At 38.1% G+C, this 18,748-nt stretch overlaps 1 protein-coding gene across 1 annotated transcript in view; it reads left to right on the forward strand.

Moving 5' to 3' along the window:
- ttbk1a (tau tubulin kinase 1a) overlaps positions 1–18,748 on the forward strand; it is a 161,657-nt gene that overhangs the window by 57,061 nt on the left and 85,848 nt on the right. Inside the window, exons 6-7 of the mRNA XM_039738448.1 lie at positions 500–640; positions 4,808–4,912. Coding sequence (XP_039594382.1) covers positions 500–640; positions 4,808–4,912 — 246 coding nt within the window. The remainder of the gene's footprint in view (positions 1–499; positions 641–4,807; positions 4,913–18,748) is intronic.

Raw genomic sequence — 18,748 nt, forward strand, 5'->3', positions numbered from 1 at the left:
GTATTGTGGAGTGGAGGGTGCTTTGTGCACTTATTTATAATAAAACGTCAACATTTTGGACTTTTATCTGGTGTCTGGCATCTGGTCTGAGGGTTCAAGGGGACAACAGCGCCCCCTATCTGTCACCAACCATAAGGTATACGTTGGCACAATTCAGTAGAAAAAAGTTCTCACCACCATTGTAAATATTTTTATCTATAGAATATGTGTAGCCCAGAATGGTTTCCTGAATTACTTAGATAAGTAAAATAAATCCTGTTATTTGTGGGGAGGAAAAAATACTTCTGTACACATTTCATGCACAAGTTTGTACCATAATGAATGAGGCTTATTTACAGGTAAGTTTACTGCTATTGTGAAACAGAAGTAATAAATATTGAATTTAATTTAATGTTGTTATTCATTATTATTTGTTTGTAATAAAGCATCCATTTTTTGATTAAAAATCAGAATTATAATTTACTTGACTGGAGAATTTATCAAATATGTTTTTCTCTAGGGAAGAAACCTTGCAGACCTTAGACGTAGCCAGCCTCGTGGGACCTTCACAATGAGCACAACTCTCCGATTAGGAAAGCAGATTTTAGAATCAATAGAAGCCATTCATTCTGTTGGATTTCTTCACCGGGATATTAAGCCTGTAGGTACATTTTAATGTTCATTAAAGCAAAGTTAAGATTTGTCTTCAAAATAAACTTTCTGTCTTTCACATTGATAACTTCTCATATATTTTAATTATTTGCAATATTTTGAAATAAGATAAAGGATTGGGGCACCAGCATGGCAAACCCTGTTTAACAGGCATATCTTTCAATAAATGAAAAACATAAGAAATGAGAAAGTTGTGGAGCCTTGTAGGTCAATTAAAAAAAATAAATAAATAAAAGTTACTCGTGGTTCGAGTCTCCTCTACTCCCAGACACAAGTCTGTGACTGAATCAATGGTGGGTTGTGCTCTTATATATGGCCCGGGGAAGAAGAGGCTGGAATTCTGTTGTTGGAGCAAGTTGGAGGAAAAGTTCTTTCACGGTTGTTTCAGCCAGTCATCCTCTGTTGTGAGAGCAAAAGGCAGAGGCTATTGGGGACAGTGTCACTCCATGGTCTGGAGGCAAAATACATTCTTAGATAGATAAATAGAAATGAAAGGTACTATATGAGATAGATACTTTGTTAATCTCAAGGGGAAATTCACATACTCCAACAGCAGCATACTGATAAAAAACAATATTAAATTAAAGAGTGATAACAATGCAGGTATAACAGACAATAACTTTGTATAATGTTAATGTTTACCCCCCGGGTGGAATTGAAGAGTTGCATAGTGTGGGGTCTCCTCAGTCTGTCAGTGGAGCAGGATGGTGACAGCAGTCTGTCGCTGAAGCTGCTCCTCTGTCTGGAGATGATCCTGTTCAGTGTATGCAGTGGATTCTCCATGATTGACAGGAGTCTGCTCAGCGCCCGTCGCTCTGCCACGGATGTCAAACTGTCGAGCTCCGTGCCTACAATGGAGCCTGCCTTCCTTACCAGTTTGTCCAGGCGTGAGTTGTCCTTCTTCTTTCTTCTTTCTTTGTAAAGAGGAGGTTTGGAGCATGCGCTGACTACAGCGCGTCGCCGCACCCACCACTTGGCGAACCACCCAGATTAAGATCTGAGTGCAACAGGTGACAACTCAGCAGCACACTGAACAGTGTCAGGTTTTTTTTTTTTTACAGTGACTGGAGTGCCAATCCTGCCACCAACTCCCAAGTTTTCCCAGGACAGAGCAAGTGCAGGTTAAGGGCCTCGCTCAGGGGCCCAACAGAGTAGAATCACTTCTAGCTTTTATGGGACTCGAACTGGCAGCCTTCTGAATGCCACCGCAGATCCCTAGCCTCACAGCCACTACTCCGCCTATTAGTAAGAGCCTTGAAAATGCACCCTAAGTTCATGTGTCTTGTAATATATAAATTCAAAAGAAATACAAAAACTGAATTTGCTTAATTTACTTTTAGTAGATTGTGACAGAGTGGTGCAGTGGTTAACACTGCTGCATCATAGCACTGGGTACTCCTAATGTTTAGTTTGTACATTCTCTCTTCCTCTCTCTTTGTGTGCCTGTGTGTTGATGAGATGGCTCTAAACTGGTCCTTAATGAGTGAGAGTGAGAGTGAGTTTGTGTTTGAATATACGCTGTGATAGAGTAGAGCTCCAACCAGAGCTGGTTCCTGCCATATTTCTCTACTTTTAGGACAGGCTGCATTTAGTCTGTGTATACAGGGGCCATACCACTCCCCAAAACCCGGACACAGACAGGCTCTGAAACACCAAGTCCAAAAGCACACGCTTCATTTTCCTTTTCCTTGCACAACACAACACTCTACTGCTCAGTCCCTTCTCTTCTTCCGTCTTTTCTATTTCTCTCTCTTTCTTCCTAACTTCCTTCTCCTCTGCCACCTCTACTCCTCTCCCAGCAAGAGTTGTCCTCCACTTCCTGACTCTGGCTCCTTAAATGGAGTGAGGTGGCCTCTTTTACACTGCGCCCAGAAGTGTTCTAGGTGTTCTCCGGCAATCATCTAGCAGCACTTCCTGGTGTGGCACCTGGATCCTCTTCTGGCCACACTTCCTGCAGTCCAGGACTCCGAAACTGTCCAGGCGCCCTCTGACCCCAGGGGGGCTGCCCTCTCATGTTTTCCGGGGGAGGCATTGTGTCTCTCCCTGTCCTTCCATAGTAAAGGCTTTCCGGCCGTCCGCCACAATGGATAATTTAAAAAGAAGCAAAGTTTAAAGTGATTATTTCATCTAGTAGCAAACATCTCCTTTCCTGTCTAATTAACGATGTAGCCCAGTGTTTCCAATACAACCATTTTATTAAATAGCATCCACTTGCTGCCTGTAATATACTCCAGCTTAACAGAAAAAATACATGTATCTTCTTATTTGTTCATTTAAAAGGTCTTATACAAAGATTTCTTATCTGAGTTTTTTGTGTGTCTTTTAGCGGAATGGGTTTTTGCTAAGCTGATTTAAGATTCCACTTACTTTTTTCCACATTGTTTAAAAATATAAGCACTTATATGTAAATAAATGTGAATAATCTGTTCTGCTTTTAATTGATATACGTTGTTAGAGCAATTGTGAAAATAGTTTCAGGTGACTTGTATTAAAACTACAAAGTTTGAGTTAGTGATCATAATATATGTGAAATATTGTGAACAGTTTGTGTTATAGGACTTGATTCAAAGAAAAGCTGACTAGGCTAGCAAACTGTAGCCAAACAAAAACAAGTGAGGTCCCATATTAGGTTTCTGTGGAAGAGTATTAACTATCTTTTGAATAACTCATGCTTGATTGTTAAGGAAGAGATTCTGTGATACAGAATAGAAAACTGTTCTTTTCATTTTAAGGCGAAGGATAGGAGAATATAAGGAACAATTTAGTAACAGAAAAAAAAAATAATTTTGGAGCTTATGTGTAGTAGTCTGGGCAGCATGGTGGCGCAGTGAGTAGCGCTGCTGCCTTACAGTTAGGAGACCCGAGTTCGCTTCCCAGGTCCTGCCTGCGTGGAGTTTGCGTGGGTTTCCTCTCGCAGTCCAAAGACATGCAGGTTAGGTGCATTGGCGATTCTAAATTGTCCCTAGTGTGTGCTTGAGGTGTGTGTGTGTGCGCCCTGTGGTGGGCTGGCGCCCTCCCTGGGGTTTGTTTCCTGCCTTGCGCCCGGTGTTGGCTGGGATTGGCTGCAGCAGACCCCCGTGACCCTGTGTTAGGATATAGCGGGTTGGATGTGTAGTAGTCCGGGAATCCTAATTATCACTGAGGTGTCTCTTTCTTTCAGGCTTTGAAAGTTTCTTTTCCTCTGGCTATAAGCTAGTAATCTCACTTCTATTAGCCTCTATACCTGCCTGTTTCTGGTAGTTAAGGGCAATGAAAATGTTTCTGTCCAAGGCAAAAGTACCAAGTTCCTCCTACTCTTTGAAAAGCTGAGATCGTCTGTACTTGTTTAATTCTCCATCCAACTATAATCTCTATTCAGAGTTCTGGCCAGATGCCGAGGACTGCTTTCTCTATTTAGTGGAAACACATAAAATGGTGAACCCTCAACTGCTCAGTCTAAGTGTAAAAGCAGCTTTCATCAGACCCCTACCTCTGTTATAATAATAATAATAATAATTTATTAGCCATTGGAACCTGATGTGCTACTAACAGCACAGACTGGAGAGACTGGCATACAGTCCGTGAAACACAGAAGTGAAAATGGACACTTCCGGACTGTGCGCACCACTTTCAATTTTATTTCCTCCAGAAGATTGAAGTATTTGGCAGCTATTGTATTTATAACAGTGATATATTTTTTTTTCTTCATTTTTGAGCTTCCTAGACACAAAAAAGGTAGAATATCTCACATTAATAAAGTATCTATCTATCTATCTATCTATCTATCTATCTATCTATCTATCTAAAATAATTTTTCCCATAAAAACAGAGAATCCAGGGCTGAATGGGTTAAATTAGTTTCTTCAGGCATCCAGATTTTAAATCACAAACTCTTTCACGGCCTGTTTTTATTATTTCAGCCCATCAGCTGCCTATTTTGCCTTGGGACGTACAGTATCTCAGTCAACAATGCAATTTGATGTGATGCTCTGATATAGTTTGTATATATAATAAATGAAATCATACATCAATGATAATTGACAAATAAATATGAATATGGTAATATGTTATGTCCTGATTGGTATAAGGCAGAATTATCCAAGGATTTAATTAGTTCTCTTAGGCTAAAAGTGAAGTAAAGCATGTTTAAAAATATCTGTGCTTTTTTTTTTTCCAGTCTAATTTTGCTATGGGTCGACTACCTTCTACATACAGGAAGTGCTATATGTTAGATTTTGGCCTTGCACGACAGTATACCAACACCACGGGAGAAGTTAGGCCTGTAAGTATTTATTAAGCCTTTTGCTATGATTTTCTCTCATGCCAGTCTTTATTTCTTAAACTTTATGTTTTGTCTCTTTGGAAGAAAGCAATTTTGAAAGAAACAGATGTCCTAGTAAAATGTTGATACCTTGCTCTTTTGTCTCTGCCCAACAAATGCTAGCAGAGAAGTTCTAAGAAGTGCTGTTAGGAAATAAGCCTAAACCTAAACCTAGACCTAAACTTAAACTTATGGTCATACTGTGATTCTTTCATAGGGATTAAGATTAGTGTGATCCATTTCTACATTGTGTTCTTCACACTAGTCCTCCATATTAATTAAGTTTTGTGAATTTCCCCTTGGGATTAGTAAAGTATCTATCTATCTATCTATCTATCTATCTATTATGCTGTAGCAGACAAACACTTTATGTATACAGACTTGGGTGATGTGTGTACATTTCATACAATGTATTTTTTATGTCTACCATAAATATAAATTACTTTAATTTTTTTTTTAAAACACTTTGTGGCTACTGTAGCTTTGTACAAAACCAGGACCTATTGTGCTGTGATGAGCTGCAGCGTTCTAGATCTGTGCTTTGGATGGCAAAACTTTGAGCATATTTTAAATGTCTCATTTCATTTTCATGCAATAAAAACACAGAACCTCTTTTTTTAAGTTAATGCAAAATGTTTCCTTTGTGTAGAACTTTCATCCTCCATTTCTACTTTTGACTGTTGTGTTGTCTCATTCAGTGCTCATTTCCAAAGTTGATGATCATTTTTGATACCGTATGTACACAACATATTGAAATTGAATTTTAGCAGATTATAAACTAGTTTTATTAAACCAGAGAGTAAGAGAGAGTCATGTAATAAGAAAAACGAAGCTGAAAGCTTTCATCTTTGATTTATAGTTGTTTGCCAAAACCCTTAATCACTAAAGTTAGTATGTTAGGCTCATCATGTGCTTTGTGGACCACCAGGGGGCGTAACACAGATAGGCACAGACACAAGTGCAGGTGCAACACACCTTTATTTTTTTTAGTGTGAGAATAGCTTCCCACCCTTACAGCATAGCTTTTCAATAAAGAACCACAGGTTCTTTGCATCCTTGGCCTTTACACGTCGCCACTCCTCCTCCCGCAAGCTTTCTCCTCTTCCACCCGACTCTAGCCCCTCGACTGGAGTTAGGCGGCTCCTTTTATGTTGGCCCTGGGAGTGTTTTAGGTGGCTCATTAATCAAACCTGGAATCACTCCCAGATACGGTGAGTGCCCAAAGTTGGGCTCTGCAACTTCCCCCTGGCGGCCTCCACGGAACCCAACAGGGCTGTTCCAAACTTCAACCAAACTCCAACCGAACATGCCCTGTAAGAAAACATGGTTCCATAGCCGTCCAGGAGGGCTGCCTTCTAGCATCCCGGGTAAGGTGGTGCCCTGCCGATGCTTTCTCTCTCCCCCGGTCCTTCTATCAAGCTGGCACCCTGCCTGTCCTGGCTTCAAAACCCAGTCTTAACTTGCCAACTGGCTTCGTCTTGCTCCAACCTAAGCAACAGACAGAGGTCGTGAAACACACCCCATTAATTACTTGTCATAAATAAAACCTCTGGAGATTTAGATTACTCAGAGTTATACTTGACTAAACTATATGGTTTTCATGCATGTCTGCTAACTCCTGAAACTAACTCACAGACAGTGGCCATGGAAGAAGGCAGTGTGGCACAATAGCAGCCCGACAGTGGGATGGAAACAAAATGGAGAGCTAAATAACAGCATACGAAAAATGTTTCTGCTGTCTCCATAATTTACCAGATAGCCTCAGATTTTCATTTCAGCAGTTCTGTGCTGTGATGTGATGTGTACAGTCTGCCGTACTGGACAAGGTGGCTGTTAGCACATATAGACAAGGGGGAATGAAGACAAGGAAGAAGGATGGAGGTTGGAAATGACACAGAAGAGGATGTATACTGGGTATTACTATACTTTTTATGTAATTAGCTGGTTTTGTTCATCAGTTTATAATTGAAAGACTATGTTTGTGTTTTATTTTACTTGGATTATACCCCTGAGGAAAGAGGCAAGGTTATCTCACCATCCTTAATTCCATCACTTTTCATTGCCTGACCTGGCTATAGTTTGCTGGCTCTTATTCTCTTTGCTATTCCATACCACTTTGGGGTCTTTTTACTGTTGAAAAGGTGTGCCTTAGCGCACAACAACACTCTGATGTTTTCCATCTCATTTAAAAGAAGCACCGGCTCTTCTTTAGAAATGTGTGGATTTCTGTCTACCATGTGCGTCTCTAATTTGTGCTCTGCATAGAAATAATAGGTGTCTGCTTTTGTGCACTTCAGCTTAATTGATTATTAAATTACAATAGCATGTTTACTTTACATTTTCTTTCACATCTTTTATATCGTCCCAGTGAAGAACCAGAAACAACATCATATAATAAAAGTTTGGTTGTTTTTCACTCCTTTTTAGGATACTTTTTGCTAATGATGTTAGGGACAGAGTTAACAAAGAAATACTTTATACTCAGTTGTAAAGGAGAAAATTAAGAGTGGTTTTGGTAAACACTCAAAAATATAGCGCTTACATCATGCATGTACATTATAAATTTGCTTGTTAATATCTAGGATTCATTGTTTTCAGGAAATTCACTAAAGTTCACTAAATGACAAAAATCGTATCATTTTTAAACAGGTACTATTACCATCATACTAGTCTACAGTACTAGGGTGTTGTACCGTGTTAGCCATTATGAATGTAGAGAAGAGCCAAGCAAAATGACACCTTTTATTAGCGAACTAAAAAGATTACAGTTTGCACAGATTGCACATTAAAAATGGCAGCACAGATGTTCCTGTAGCGGCCCACTTCAACAGCCATGGACACTGCGAGAGGGACTTTAAAGTCACAGTGCTTATGGGCAACTTCAGAACACGGCACGAGAGAAAAGAATAAGAAGTTAAACTCATGTTAAAACTGAATACATTACAACATGGCTTGAATAGAGACAAGAGTTTTATAGCCAGGTATGAGGACTGTTTGCATCTCTCAGACTGACACAGACAATCTGTCTACAGACCCATGTTGTTTTGAAAAACTCATCGCAAACTTCAGAGGACTTTGCTGGACAGTTATCTTATCTAAAGATCTTGACCATACATTGTTCTTCTCTCTCTTGTTAAATCATACTAGTCATAATTTTTGATTTGTGTTACCAAATATGTTATGCTACAATATGGTGAATGGTCAAATAATTAAGGTCACAGTTCAGTTTTTGAAATGAGTAAAGAAAGATTTTTTTTTTTTATGCAAAAAGCATTCTTTTATATAGTATGACTTCCAGACAGCAGAAAAAAAATTCAGGTATATTTTCTTTTACTTTCTGAGAGCACTTGACAATTTTATACTAGTAATGTATGTGAGTGACAATGGTGAATATGGCTAACACTGGCTGGCAAAGGAAAAGCGGATTTGTTATTGTTAAAATTGACATTATGGAGTGTTTTTCATTTTAATAAAATCAATAAAATGCAAAAAAGAAAATGAGGAAATCAAAACCTGCAATCTTCATTGTTTCTAGTGGGTTTAAATCTTATTGAGCCTTGGTTATTTGGAAAATGCAAGTGAAAATATATCTGAAATCGGCCAGTTACCCATACAACACCTTTCTAGTTATTTCAATTCTTGTACTGTACTGCAGGCAAGTGCACATGCCTTTGATGAAGTAAAATAAATATCTAAAGCCAAGTCTATTTGGTTATGTCTTTGTGACAATAAGCTTGAATTAAAACTTTAAGGTCCTGGTCTATTTCTAGGAGAGAAAACCTTAATCAAAGCTTCAATCAAAAGAGTGGAAAAATCGAGTAAAACAATTGCTTACATTTTTAAAAAGCAGTTCAGGCAGCCTATAATGACAGCTATTAAATAATATTATGATTTAGTGTGTTGTCAACATTGATTTTAATGCGGAGACTACATGGATATCTCTTACTGTATCATATCAAGTACTCCGTTCCAGAGTTTCTGCTGCTAGAGTAAAGCTAAACAACACTGACAAAATTCTATTCAAAGTAAAATGATGTTTTCAACAACAACAACACTTATTTCTGTAGCACATTTTCATACAAATAATGCAGCTCAAAGTGCTTTACATGATGAAGAAAGAGAAAAAGACAAAATAAATAAAAATTAGAATAAGGGAACACTAATTAACATAGAAAAAATGTAAGGTCTGATGGCCAGGGAGGACAGAAAAAACGAACAAAATAAAAACTCCAGATGGCTGAAGAAAAAAATTAAAATCTGCAGGGGTTCAGAGGCCACGAGACCACCCAGCCCCCTCTAGGTATTCTACCTAACATCAATGACCTCAATCAGTCCTCATGGTGTTCAGGGTTCACATGGAAGAACTTGATGATGACGGTCATGTGGACTTCTGGCCTTTAATCCAATAATAATAATTTGGTCCCAATATACAATATCCTAACGTACATGATATCTAACAGCAGACAGAAATGCTGAAGTGTAGTTGTTAAGTAAAACATCTTCTTGTAAGAACATCGACAGACACAAGAGTTTATAATTGTGGCTAACGGTGTCAAAAGTTTCTTCAGTAGTTCATCTCCATTTGCACGCCTAGAGCACAGTGCATATTTGTAAATATAGTGAGGGTTTAATAAGACACTAAATAGCATAAAATTAAACAAAAGCATTATGCAATATTAGTTATTTATTTAAAGCACCAATGATACTGTATAAGGTAACATATTGATATGATGAATCCTTCCTTTAATGGAGTAAAGGAAGACAAAAATTTGGTAACACTTTACGTTAAGTGTCCGTATTTACTACTATGTAATTACCTGTGTACGTACAGTGTAACTATGAGTTATTACTCTGTATTTACTGTGTAATACAAAGTTATGCTATAGTTAATTACTCAGTTGTCATTGTTATTCCACAGTTTATATAATTACAATGTAACAATTTATCACTGATCCAAAAACAAGCATACTTACATTGTTACATTGTATCTGTACTTTCTTGTTTTTGGATCAGTGATAAATTGTTACATTGTAATTATATAAATTGTGGAATAACAATGACAACTGAGTAGTTAACTATAGCGTTACTTTGTATTACAAAGTAAGCATGGAGTAATAACTCATAGTTACACTGTACTTATACAGGTAATTACATAGTAGTTACAGTGTAATTATGGACACTTCATGTAAAGTGTTACCCAAAATTCCAATCTGCTTATGTGCTAGAGAAAATAAACCACTGCCACCCAGGATTATAGTGTCAGACACACGTCAACTGGCCCTGCTGTCAGAAGTGTTTGTTTGCCCAGTGTGACCTCCAGACAGTAGCCCCCCATAACATGGCAGCTGAAACAGGGGTCACGATGGCTCATAAGAGAATGATACCCTGTCTCACTTGTCAGATAGCAGTCACCAATGTTGAATCTGTGATTTAAGAAAAAAAATGGTCAAAAAGCACAGAACACACTAAGCCAGCCAGGCACAGGCAAAGGTATAAGAAATGTAAAAAAAAAAATGTGTGAAAATAAAAATTAAGAAAAGACGTTAGGTGAGCACTTCACGACTCTGAATGCAATAAAACTTGAAACAACATTTCTGTTTTAGCTGGTGATGGTTCTATTTAGATAATGGAGACTGGCGAGAGGTCAGAGTTATGCTGCAGCTCACCAATGCTCTCCCACTGCTACCACTTGGTGTTCACATAAAATGACAAACTTCGAAGCCCCCATTTTCCATAGTACATGAATGTATCAGAGCGTATTATCTTCTACCCTGACAACTACAAAAAAAAAAGACGGGCTGAAATCTTTCTGTCTTAGCGAAATGGTTGTCTAGATCCTTATTGTTCATTAGACAGCATTCTACTGGGCAGACGCCTGTAACTGAACTGGTCATAATATTTGGAAATCCTAATCAATATGAACACTTACATAAGCTCTATCTAACAGTATGATATACTACAGTATGAAAGCTCAAAAGAAATAAGACTTCTATAATATCGGCCTTGTAATGTTGTTTTGTTTAGCAGTGGGATTTTAAGAAGGATGACATCTTGTGGCTACAATGGGCATTTTGGAATATGGACAGTAATACAGGAAGTTGTTTAAAGTTGACTGGCAGTACAGTTTTTACAGATTAAATCTGACCGTGTGTGGAAATAGCCCTCATCTCTTTTAAGAGCCGTACAGGCTTGATACTTTAGATTATGAGTTTTAATGTCTGAATCATCCATTAGTATATCTGTTAAGGTCCCTGCTTGCTACTGATAAAATGTGCCTAATATCAGCGATATTATGGGGTCTTCTTTAATGTTGTAGTCGGGCTAGCAGTCCTTCCCTGTAAAAATGCTCCCTGTGATGATCAAAATTGGTGGTGTTAGTTATTGAGCATGGAAATGGAGTGGCGAGACCAGTGAGAGTGGGTATACCTACAGTACTATTGCTTTGAGGAGGCTGGGCGGTCTTGTGGCCTGGAACCCCTGCAGATTTTATTTTTTTCTCCAGCCGTCTGGAGTTTTTTTTTTGTTGTTTTTCTGTCCTCCCTGGCCATCGGACCTTTACTCTTATTCTATGTTAACTAGTGTAGTCTTATTCTAATTCTTACTTTGTCTTTATTTCTCTTTTCTTCATTATGTAAAGCACTTTGAGCTACCTTATCTGTATGAAAATGTGCTATAGAAATAAATGTTGTTGTTGGGTGTGAACGCCAGAGAGAGGCTGCAGTCACGGTCTCTAGACAAACTGGTTTTATTGGTTGTGAAGTTTAATGCGGCTAATGAGCATGTAATGCTGGAGTGGCTCTCCCTCGATGCGGCATTCGCTTTTAGTTGGGTGAGTCACAACGTTACTTCCAGATAAATAAGCTCCATTCTAGTCTCATCAGACCCCACAAGTTTCCAGGAAACCTTCAGAAGGTATTTTGCAAACACGAATCATACCTCTGGATTTTTAAAGTCACAGTTTCTTCCTTCCCATCAAATGATCCACTTACATCTTACACAGTTAGAGTTCCTCAAAAATTCTGTTACTTGTAGACTTCCTTTATTCTTCGTGAGCAATTTGAGTCTAAAAAGAGTTATAAAGAGAATGAATGATATTAACTGGAAGTTTTGTGTTTTTCATTTTTTGTAAATTGCAGAAAGTTTTAGCATACTTTAAAAGATTTGGTGTGGTGCATAAAGGTACATTATTTATTGTATGGTATATCACTCGGGGAATTCTAATTTAATGTATTTGAAAAACTGAAACAACAAAAGTTGAGAAAAACCGTTGAAGGGCAGAATACTTTCTGAATACTTTGTAGTTTAAAATGAGCTCCCAACTTACCTGAAACCTCAATGAAAAATGAAGTTATTTATTCATAACGTCCTAGTTGTTGTTTCGATTCTGAGTGCTGTTCTTTGTATTTATTAACTATAGTGTAGCAGCTGCACTGTTTGAGCAGCCTATCAGTAAAGCATTATGAGTTTAAACAAATGAATGAATTACTGTAGCTTTCCTGTGTCCTAAATATAAAGAAGCCATGTTATTACTGCAGTATTTTGAACCTGGAAAATACCAGTCTTACATAATTTGGAGAGGTAATATCTCAAGTTCTGTGGTGGGCTGGCACCCTTGTGTTCCTGCCTTGTGCCCTGTGTTGGCTGGGATTGGCTCCATCAGACCCCTGTGACCCTGTGTTAGGATATAGCAGGATGGATGGATGGATGGATGGAATATCTCAAGTTTAAATCTATGTCAAAAAACCAATCCCAGCCAACACCGGGCGAAAGGCAGGAAACAAACCCCGGGCAGGGCGCCAGCCCACCGCAGGGCACACACACACACACACACCAGGGACAATTTAGAATCACCAATGCACCAAACCTGCACGTCTTTGGACTGTGGGAGGAAACCCACGCAGACACGGGGAGGACATGCAAACTGCACGCAGGTAGGACCCGGGAAGCGAACCCGGGTCTCCTAACTGTGAGGTAGCAGCGCTACCCACTGCACCACCGTGCCGCCCCATGTCAAAGACCACAACTATACAGACAGTTTAGGTCCCTTAAAACATTTCCCAGTATTAGCTTGTTGTTTGCAATGATGTATTTCTGAATAACATCTGCTAAAGGAAAAATATGAAAAGAAAAAATCTGGCCCATTGAGACCTGTAACTTTATCCACACTCTGACAACTGTTATTAGCTGCACATCTATGCCCCATGGCCCACATCAGTAAATAATAAAACCAACACAGAGAAAAAAGAAAGTATAGTATGAACATCGATTAAGTGCAGAAGCCTGAAGATAAATGAGGCATTGCCAAATAGACATGTCAGGCTTTTCCTTGGGTGATTTAATGCTTTCTTCCACTGCTCAGAAATAAGTGAGAATTACAAAAAAGAGTGCGTTTTCCACAACTGCTTTCATTGGAAATATTTTTCTAAAAAGCAAAATTGCAGTTCCATAAATGGTGCAACCTTTCTTTATTTTAAACACGATTTTGGCATAAAGGAAGTACTTAAAAATGCTTTAAATGAAACTTGTAGTAATTTAATTTTATGGAAAATTTGTGGTGAACTTTTAGCGTCATTTCTAGCAAAGAAAAAACATGTTTAGTAAAATGAAAAATCCCCTCCAAGAATAATTTGATTGTAGTGTTTTCAGATTGTATTATCCGCACAATATTTATGCATGCCACAGACATGCAAGAATGCCTTAAAATGTGTTAATCCATTAATAACTAAAATGTACAATTTTAATTATTAATTAATTAATATCAATAATTTCTCCCATGGTACGGGAGAATAGATGAGTGTCGGTATTTATCAAATGTCTCTGAATTACTCCTAGGAATTACACTAAAAGCCTGTCTAGGGTGAGTGAGAAATGAGAACAGTTTTTGAATTGTCCAAGTCGCAGTCTCAGCAAAGAGTAGGAGGCCATGTTTGAGAATGAATGACATCCTGTGCTGCAACTTCAATCAATCAATCAATCAACATTTATTTATATAGCACATATTCATACAAAACAATGTAGCTCAAAGTGCTTTACAAAATGAATAGAAAAATAGAAGACACAATAAAAAATAAACATAAGTCAACATTAATTAACATAGAATAAGAGTAAGGTCCGATGGCCAGGGTGGACAGAAAAAAAAAAACTCCAAAGGCTGGAGAAAAAAATAAAATCTGTAGGGGTTCCAGACCAAGAGACCGCCCAGTCCCCTCTGGGCAATCTACCTAACATAAGTCAAACAGTCCTCTCTGTATTTAGGGTTTTCATGGAAGGACCTGATGATGATGGTCACGTAGACTTCTGGCTTTCAGTCCATCAATGTTGGTGCATCATGATGCTTTGAGTAGGTGGAGGTGGCGCAGGCCGCCACCACAAAGAAACCAGAAAAAGAAACAGAAGAGAGAGTAGGGGTCAGTACGGATTTTGGAGCCACTGTGAATAGTTATTATGATGAATTGAACATACAGAGTATCAGGATTAAGTTAAAGTGAAGTTATAAAAAGGCCATGTTAAAGTAATGTGTTTTCAGCAGTGTTTTAAAGTGCTCTACTGTATCAGCCTGGTGAATTCCTATTGGCAGGCTATTCCAGATTTTAGGTGCATAACAGCAGAAGGCCGCCCGCCTCACCACTTCTTTTAAGTTTAGCTTTTGGAATTATAAGGAGACACTCATTTGACGATCTAAGGTTACGATTTGGAATATAACGTGTCAGGCATTCCGATATATAAGATGGAGCGAGATTATTTAAGGCTTTATAAACCATAAGCAGTATTTTAAAGTCAATCCTGAATGACACAGGTAACCAGTGTAGTGACATCAAAACTGGAGAAATGTGTTCGGATTTTCTTTTCCCAGTTAGGATTCTAGCAGCTGCATTCTGCACTCGTTGCAAATGATTTATGTCTTTTTTGGGTAGTCCTGAGAGGAGTGCGTTACAGTAATCTAGTCTACTGAAAACAAAAGCGTGAATTAATTTTCTCCGCATCTTTCAATGATATAAGAGGCCTAACTTTAGCTATGTTTCTTAAGTGAAAAAATGCTGTCCTAGTGGTCTGATGAATATGCGATTTAAAATTCAGATTACAGTCAACGGTTACCCCTAAATTTTTTACTTTCGTCTTAACTTTCAATCCTAGTGCATCTAGTTTATGTCTGATAACCTCACTGAATCCATTATTGCCAATTACTAAATTACTTGGCGCGTATGATGCCATTTTATAGTTTTCTGATACTAACACTAAGGCTTCACCACAAAGATAATAATAATAATAATAATGATAATATTCAAAGTATTAGGAGAAGAAGGAAAACACAATAAGGTAGGATATTGCACTAAGTTGCATGCAATTGTTGCCGTTTGTCAACAACATCAAGAATAATAATATAGTGGTGAACACCAAGATGGAAAGACAGAGACACATGCCAAATGAGAGTAAAGCCCAATAATGAACGATTCACAGCCATACATTCAAAGGAATCACCGTTATGCTTGGGAAAATGCATTATAAAGTAGCAGTTGCTGAAACTAGCCATGAGTATTTCTGCACTGTTACTAAAGTTGCGTTCACTCTTCAATTGTCTTCCGTACACTCGTACTGCTGTCTCATTCGCGGTATCTTATCTTCTATGATGCTGTATTTATCCAGTGTCTGTAAGTCTCTACCTGCCTTCTTGAACCTTTCCAGGTTCGTAAAGAGTAATAAGAATGGTCCCGGAGCTCATTGAATGCCGGGCTAAGCGTGCCTGTGTGACACTTCGCTGCCAGTTATCCATCCTGTCGCTCTTATCCTCAGGGTAACATGCTGGCTGTTACCATACAGTCTGTACCAGGTGTGTTGATTTGCCAGAAAGGAGCAAGCTTTAAATTGACTGTCTTCAAATCTGGACGCAACGTACAAATATTCCTATTACCTCATGCGTTATAAAGGCATTCGAATTTTGGTACAGAATTCAAGCCATGGTTCGTTATGACATACCCTTATCATTGCTGTTGCAAAACTGCATTTTCCCTGTGGTCCAAGTGTGAAGGTACCAACATTTTCTGGCTTCTCCAAGAAAGCGGTGCACGAGTGGTTGTGAGGACAAGACCAAACTTTTTATTCTGCTGGAATCCCGGCACTTTGAGAAGGGTGGAGACGACACTGAGAAATGACATGATCAGTTGTGTTAAGGTTCGTTCTATTTTCTAATAAATCTCATTTTCTAACTTTGCCTTGACTCCCCCCGTAAGTTAAAGAAAACCACTGTTCAGTGTTTATTGCTTTTCTAAACCCTTAATCTAAAACTTTGATTTGTAATGTTGTACCATTGCAAAGTGTTACATTCAAATCTGATTTTTACAGAATGTGCTACAGGATGAATTAATATTTATACACAGAATTCCCATTCCCACTCCCTACTAATGACCTGTTTCAATTCAAAAGATTACAGTGTCCTGTAAAATTGTGTTTCACAGTGACCATCAACAAAAGCCAATTTCAGTTACTAGGAAAAACAGGAATTGATCTGCGGCAGGAATGGTTTACTCATGTCCAATTGTATATAGCATATTCCAGAGTAAAGAGCTCCAGTGAACTAATATTAGCCCCTGGTAAAAAAAATAAATAAAATAAAATAACAAATATTGTATACAGAGAAGTACTCAATTAATTACATAGTATTTTTGATACAAGTGATCAACTGTTGACACTATAACCGAGGCCCTTTGCCATAGGAAAACACTGCTAAAGTATATATTAACTTATTTGTACCTTTATTAGAAGGAATTGAGTTTTCCATCCATCCATTTTCCAACCCACTATATCCTAACATTACTCAGTACTGTTGATCCCAAGTATTTAAACCCATCCACCTTCACCAACTCTACTCCCTTCATCTTCACCATTCTACTGACCTCCTTCTCATTCACACACATGTATTCTTTCTTGTTCCTACTGACCTTCATTCCTCTCCAATCTAGAGCAGATCTCCACCTCTCCAGAGTCTACTCAACCTGCTCCCTACTATCGCTACAGATCACAATGTCATCCATCCATTTTCCAACCCGCTGAATCCGAACACAGGGTCACGATGGTCTGCTGAAGCCAATCCCAGCCAACACAGGGCGCAAGGCAGGAAACAAACCCCGGCCAGGGTGCAAGCCCACCGCAGGGCGTGCACACACACCCACACCAAGCACACACTAGGGACAATTTAGGATCGCCAATGCACCCAACCTGCATGTCTTTAGACTGTAGGAGGAAACCAGAGCACCCGGAGGAAACCCACCCAGACACGGGGAGAACATACAAACTCCACACAGGGAGGACCCGGGAAGTGAACCCAGGTCTCCTTACTGCGAGGCAGCAGCGCTACCCACTGCACCACCGTGCCACCCTGGAATTGAGTTTTATTTGTTCTAAATTAAACACAATGTTTGTTAATACTTTAATCTATAAATTAATGACAGTTATTAGAATGTGCCTTGCAGAGAGTTTTCTTGCACTGCTTATGTGGTCGAAATTTAACATCTTATTAAAGAAAGAAACGTTCTCTTTCAGGACAATTCAATAATCAGGCAGTAGAAAAGCTGTTCATGGTATCTTTTAATTACTCCTCGGAAAAATGCCTTGGAGGGAGCATTGATCAAAAGCAGTCCGTTACAGCCTGGTCAGAATGGTCAGAGAAACAAAGAATAGAGTGTTCATTTTATAAACTACTGAATTTACATGCAGTGTCAATCAATGTATGTGTTACCAGCAAAGTATGAAAAGCCGGCATTCTATAGAATACCTAGGCATTGTATATAATGCCCGGCGTTTTTAGGCAATGTATGAAATATGAGAATTATTACACACTTTCCCTAGGCATTCTATAGAATGACAAATGCTATTTAGGCAAAGTATGAAAAAAGGTCCTGATAAGGCTATTATATAAATGACGTGCATTCCTCAAAAATACAAATGTTATTCTGAAAAAAATAATGAGAGTGCCATTAAAAAAAATGTATTCAAAATACGTAAAGAAAAATGAAAGTTGTACAAAACCAAATTTATGCCTTTCTTATTAAGGGAAACAAAATTTTCCTATAAAAAATAAGAAATTAAAATTAACCTACTTGTTGCAACATGGCAGGCTTGAATGAAATTTTGAATTACATTTCATTACATTTTTCACGCAAAGACATTTCATATTTTGGCGCTTTGTTTTATACATACATTTGACGAATCCTTGGCCGCTTCCACTGGCCCGAGCAATTGCAACTGACCGGAGAGGAATTTCATGGTCAGGAATATCTTCAATTCTAAGCAAGTTCTTAGGGCATAAAGTGAATTGTGATCTCTATGGAAAGCCGAATTAACATTTAGAGATATCTCAAAATGGATTTTAAGATATCTGGAAATGCATTTTAGATATCTCAAATTGACTTACAGATATCTAAAAATGCATCTATTTTAAGATATCTAAAAAGCATTTTGTGATATCTTAAATAGATTTCAAGATATCTTGAAATGATATGCTGTACATTTTGAAATATCTGAAATGCATTTTAAGATATCTTTAATGCAATTCGAGATATCTTGAAATACGTTCCTGTGCATTTTGAGATATCTCAAATACATTTCAAATTATCTTAAAGTAACTTCCTGTGCATTTCAAGATATCTCAAATACATTTTGAGATATCTCAAAATCACTTCCTGTAACATTTCCTATTCTTTCAATGGGACTTCCTGTGTATTTCGAGATATCTCAAAATGAATTTGGGATATCTTAAAATGAGAAGGAAGTTATTTTGAGATATCTCGAAATATAATTTAG

The sequence above is a fragment of the Polypterus senegalus genome, chromosome 16, assembly GCF_016835505.1.
Source record: "Polypterus senegalus isolate Bchr_013 chromosome 16, ASM1683550v1, whole genome shotgun sequence".
NCBI lineage: Eukaryota > Metazoa > Chordata > Cladistia > Polypteriformes > Polypteridae > Polypterus > Polypterus senegalus.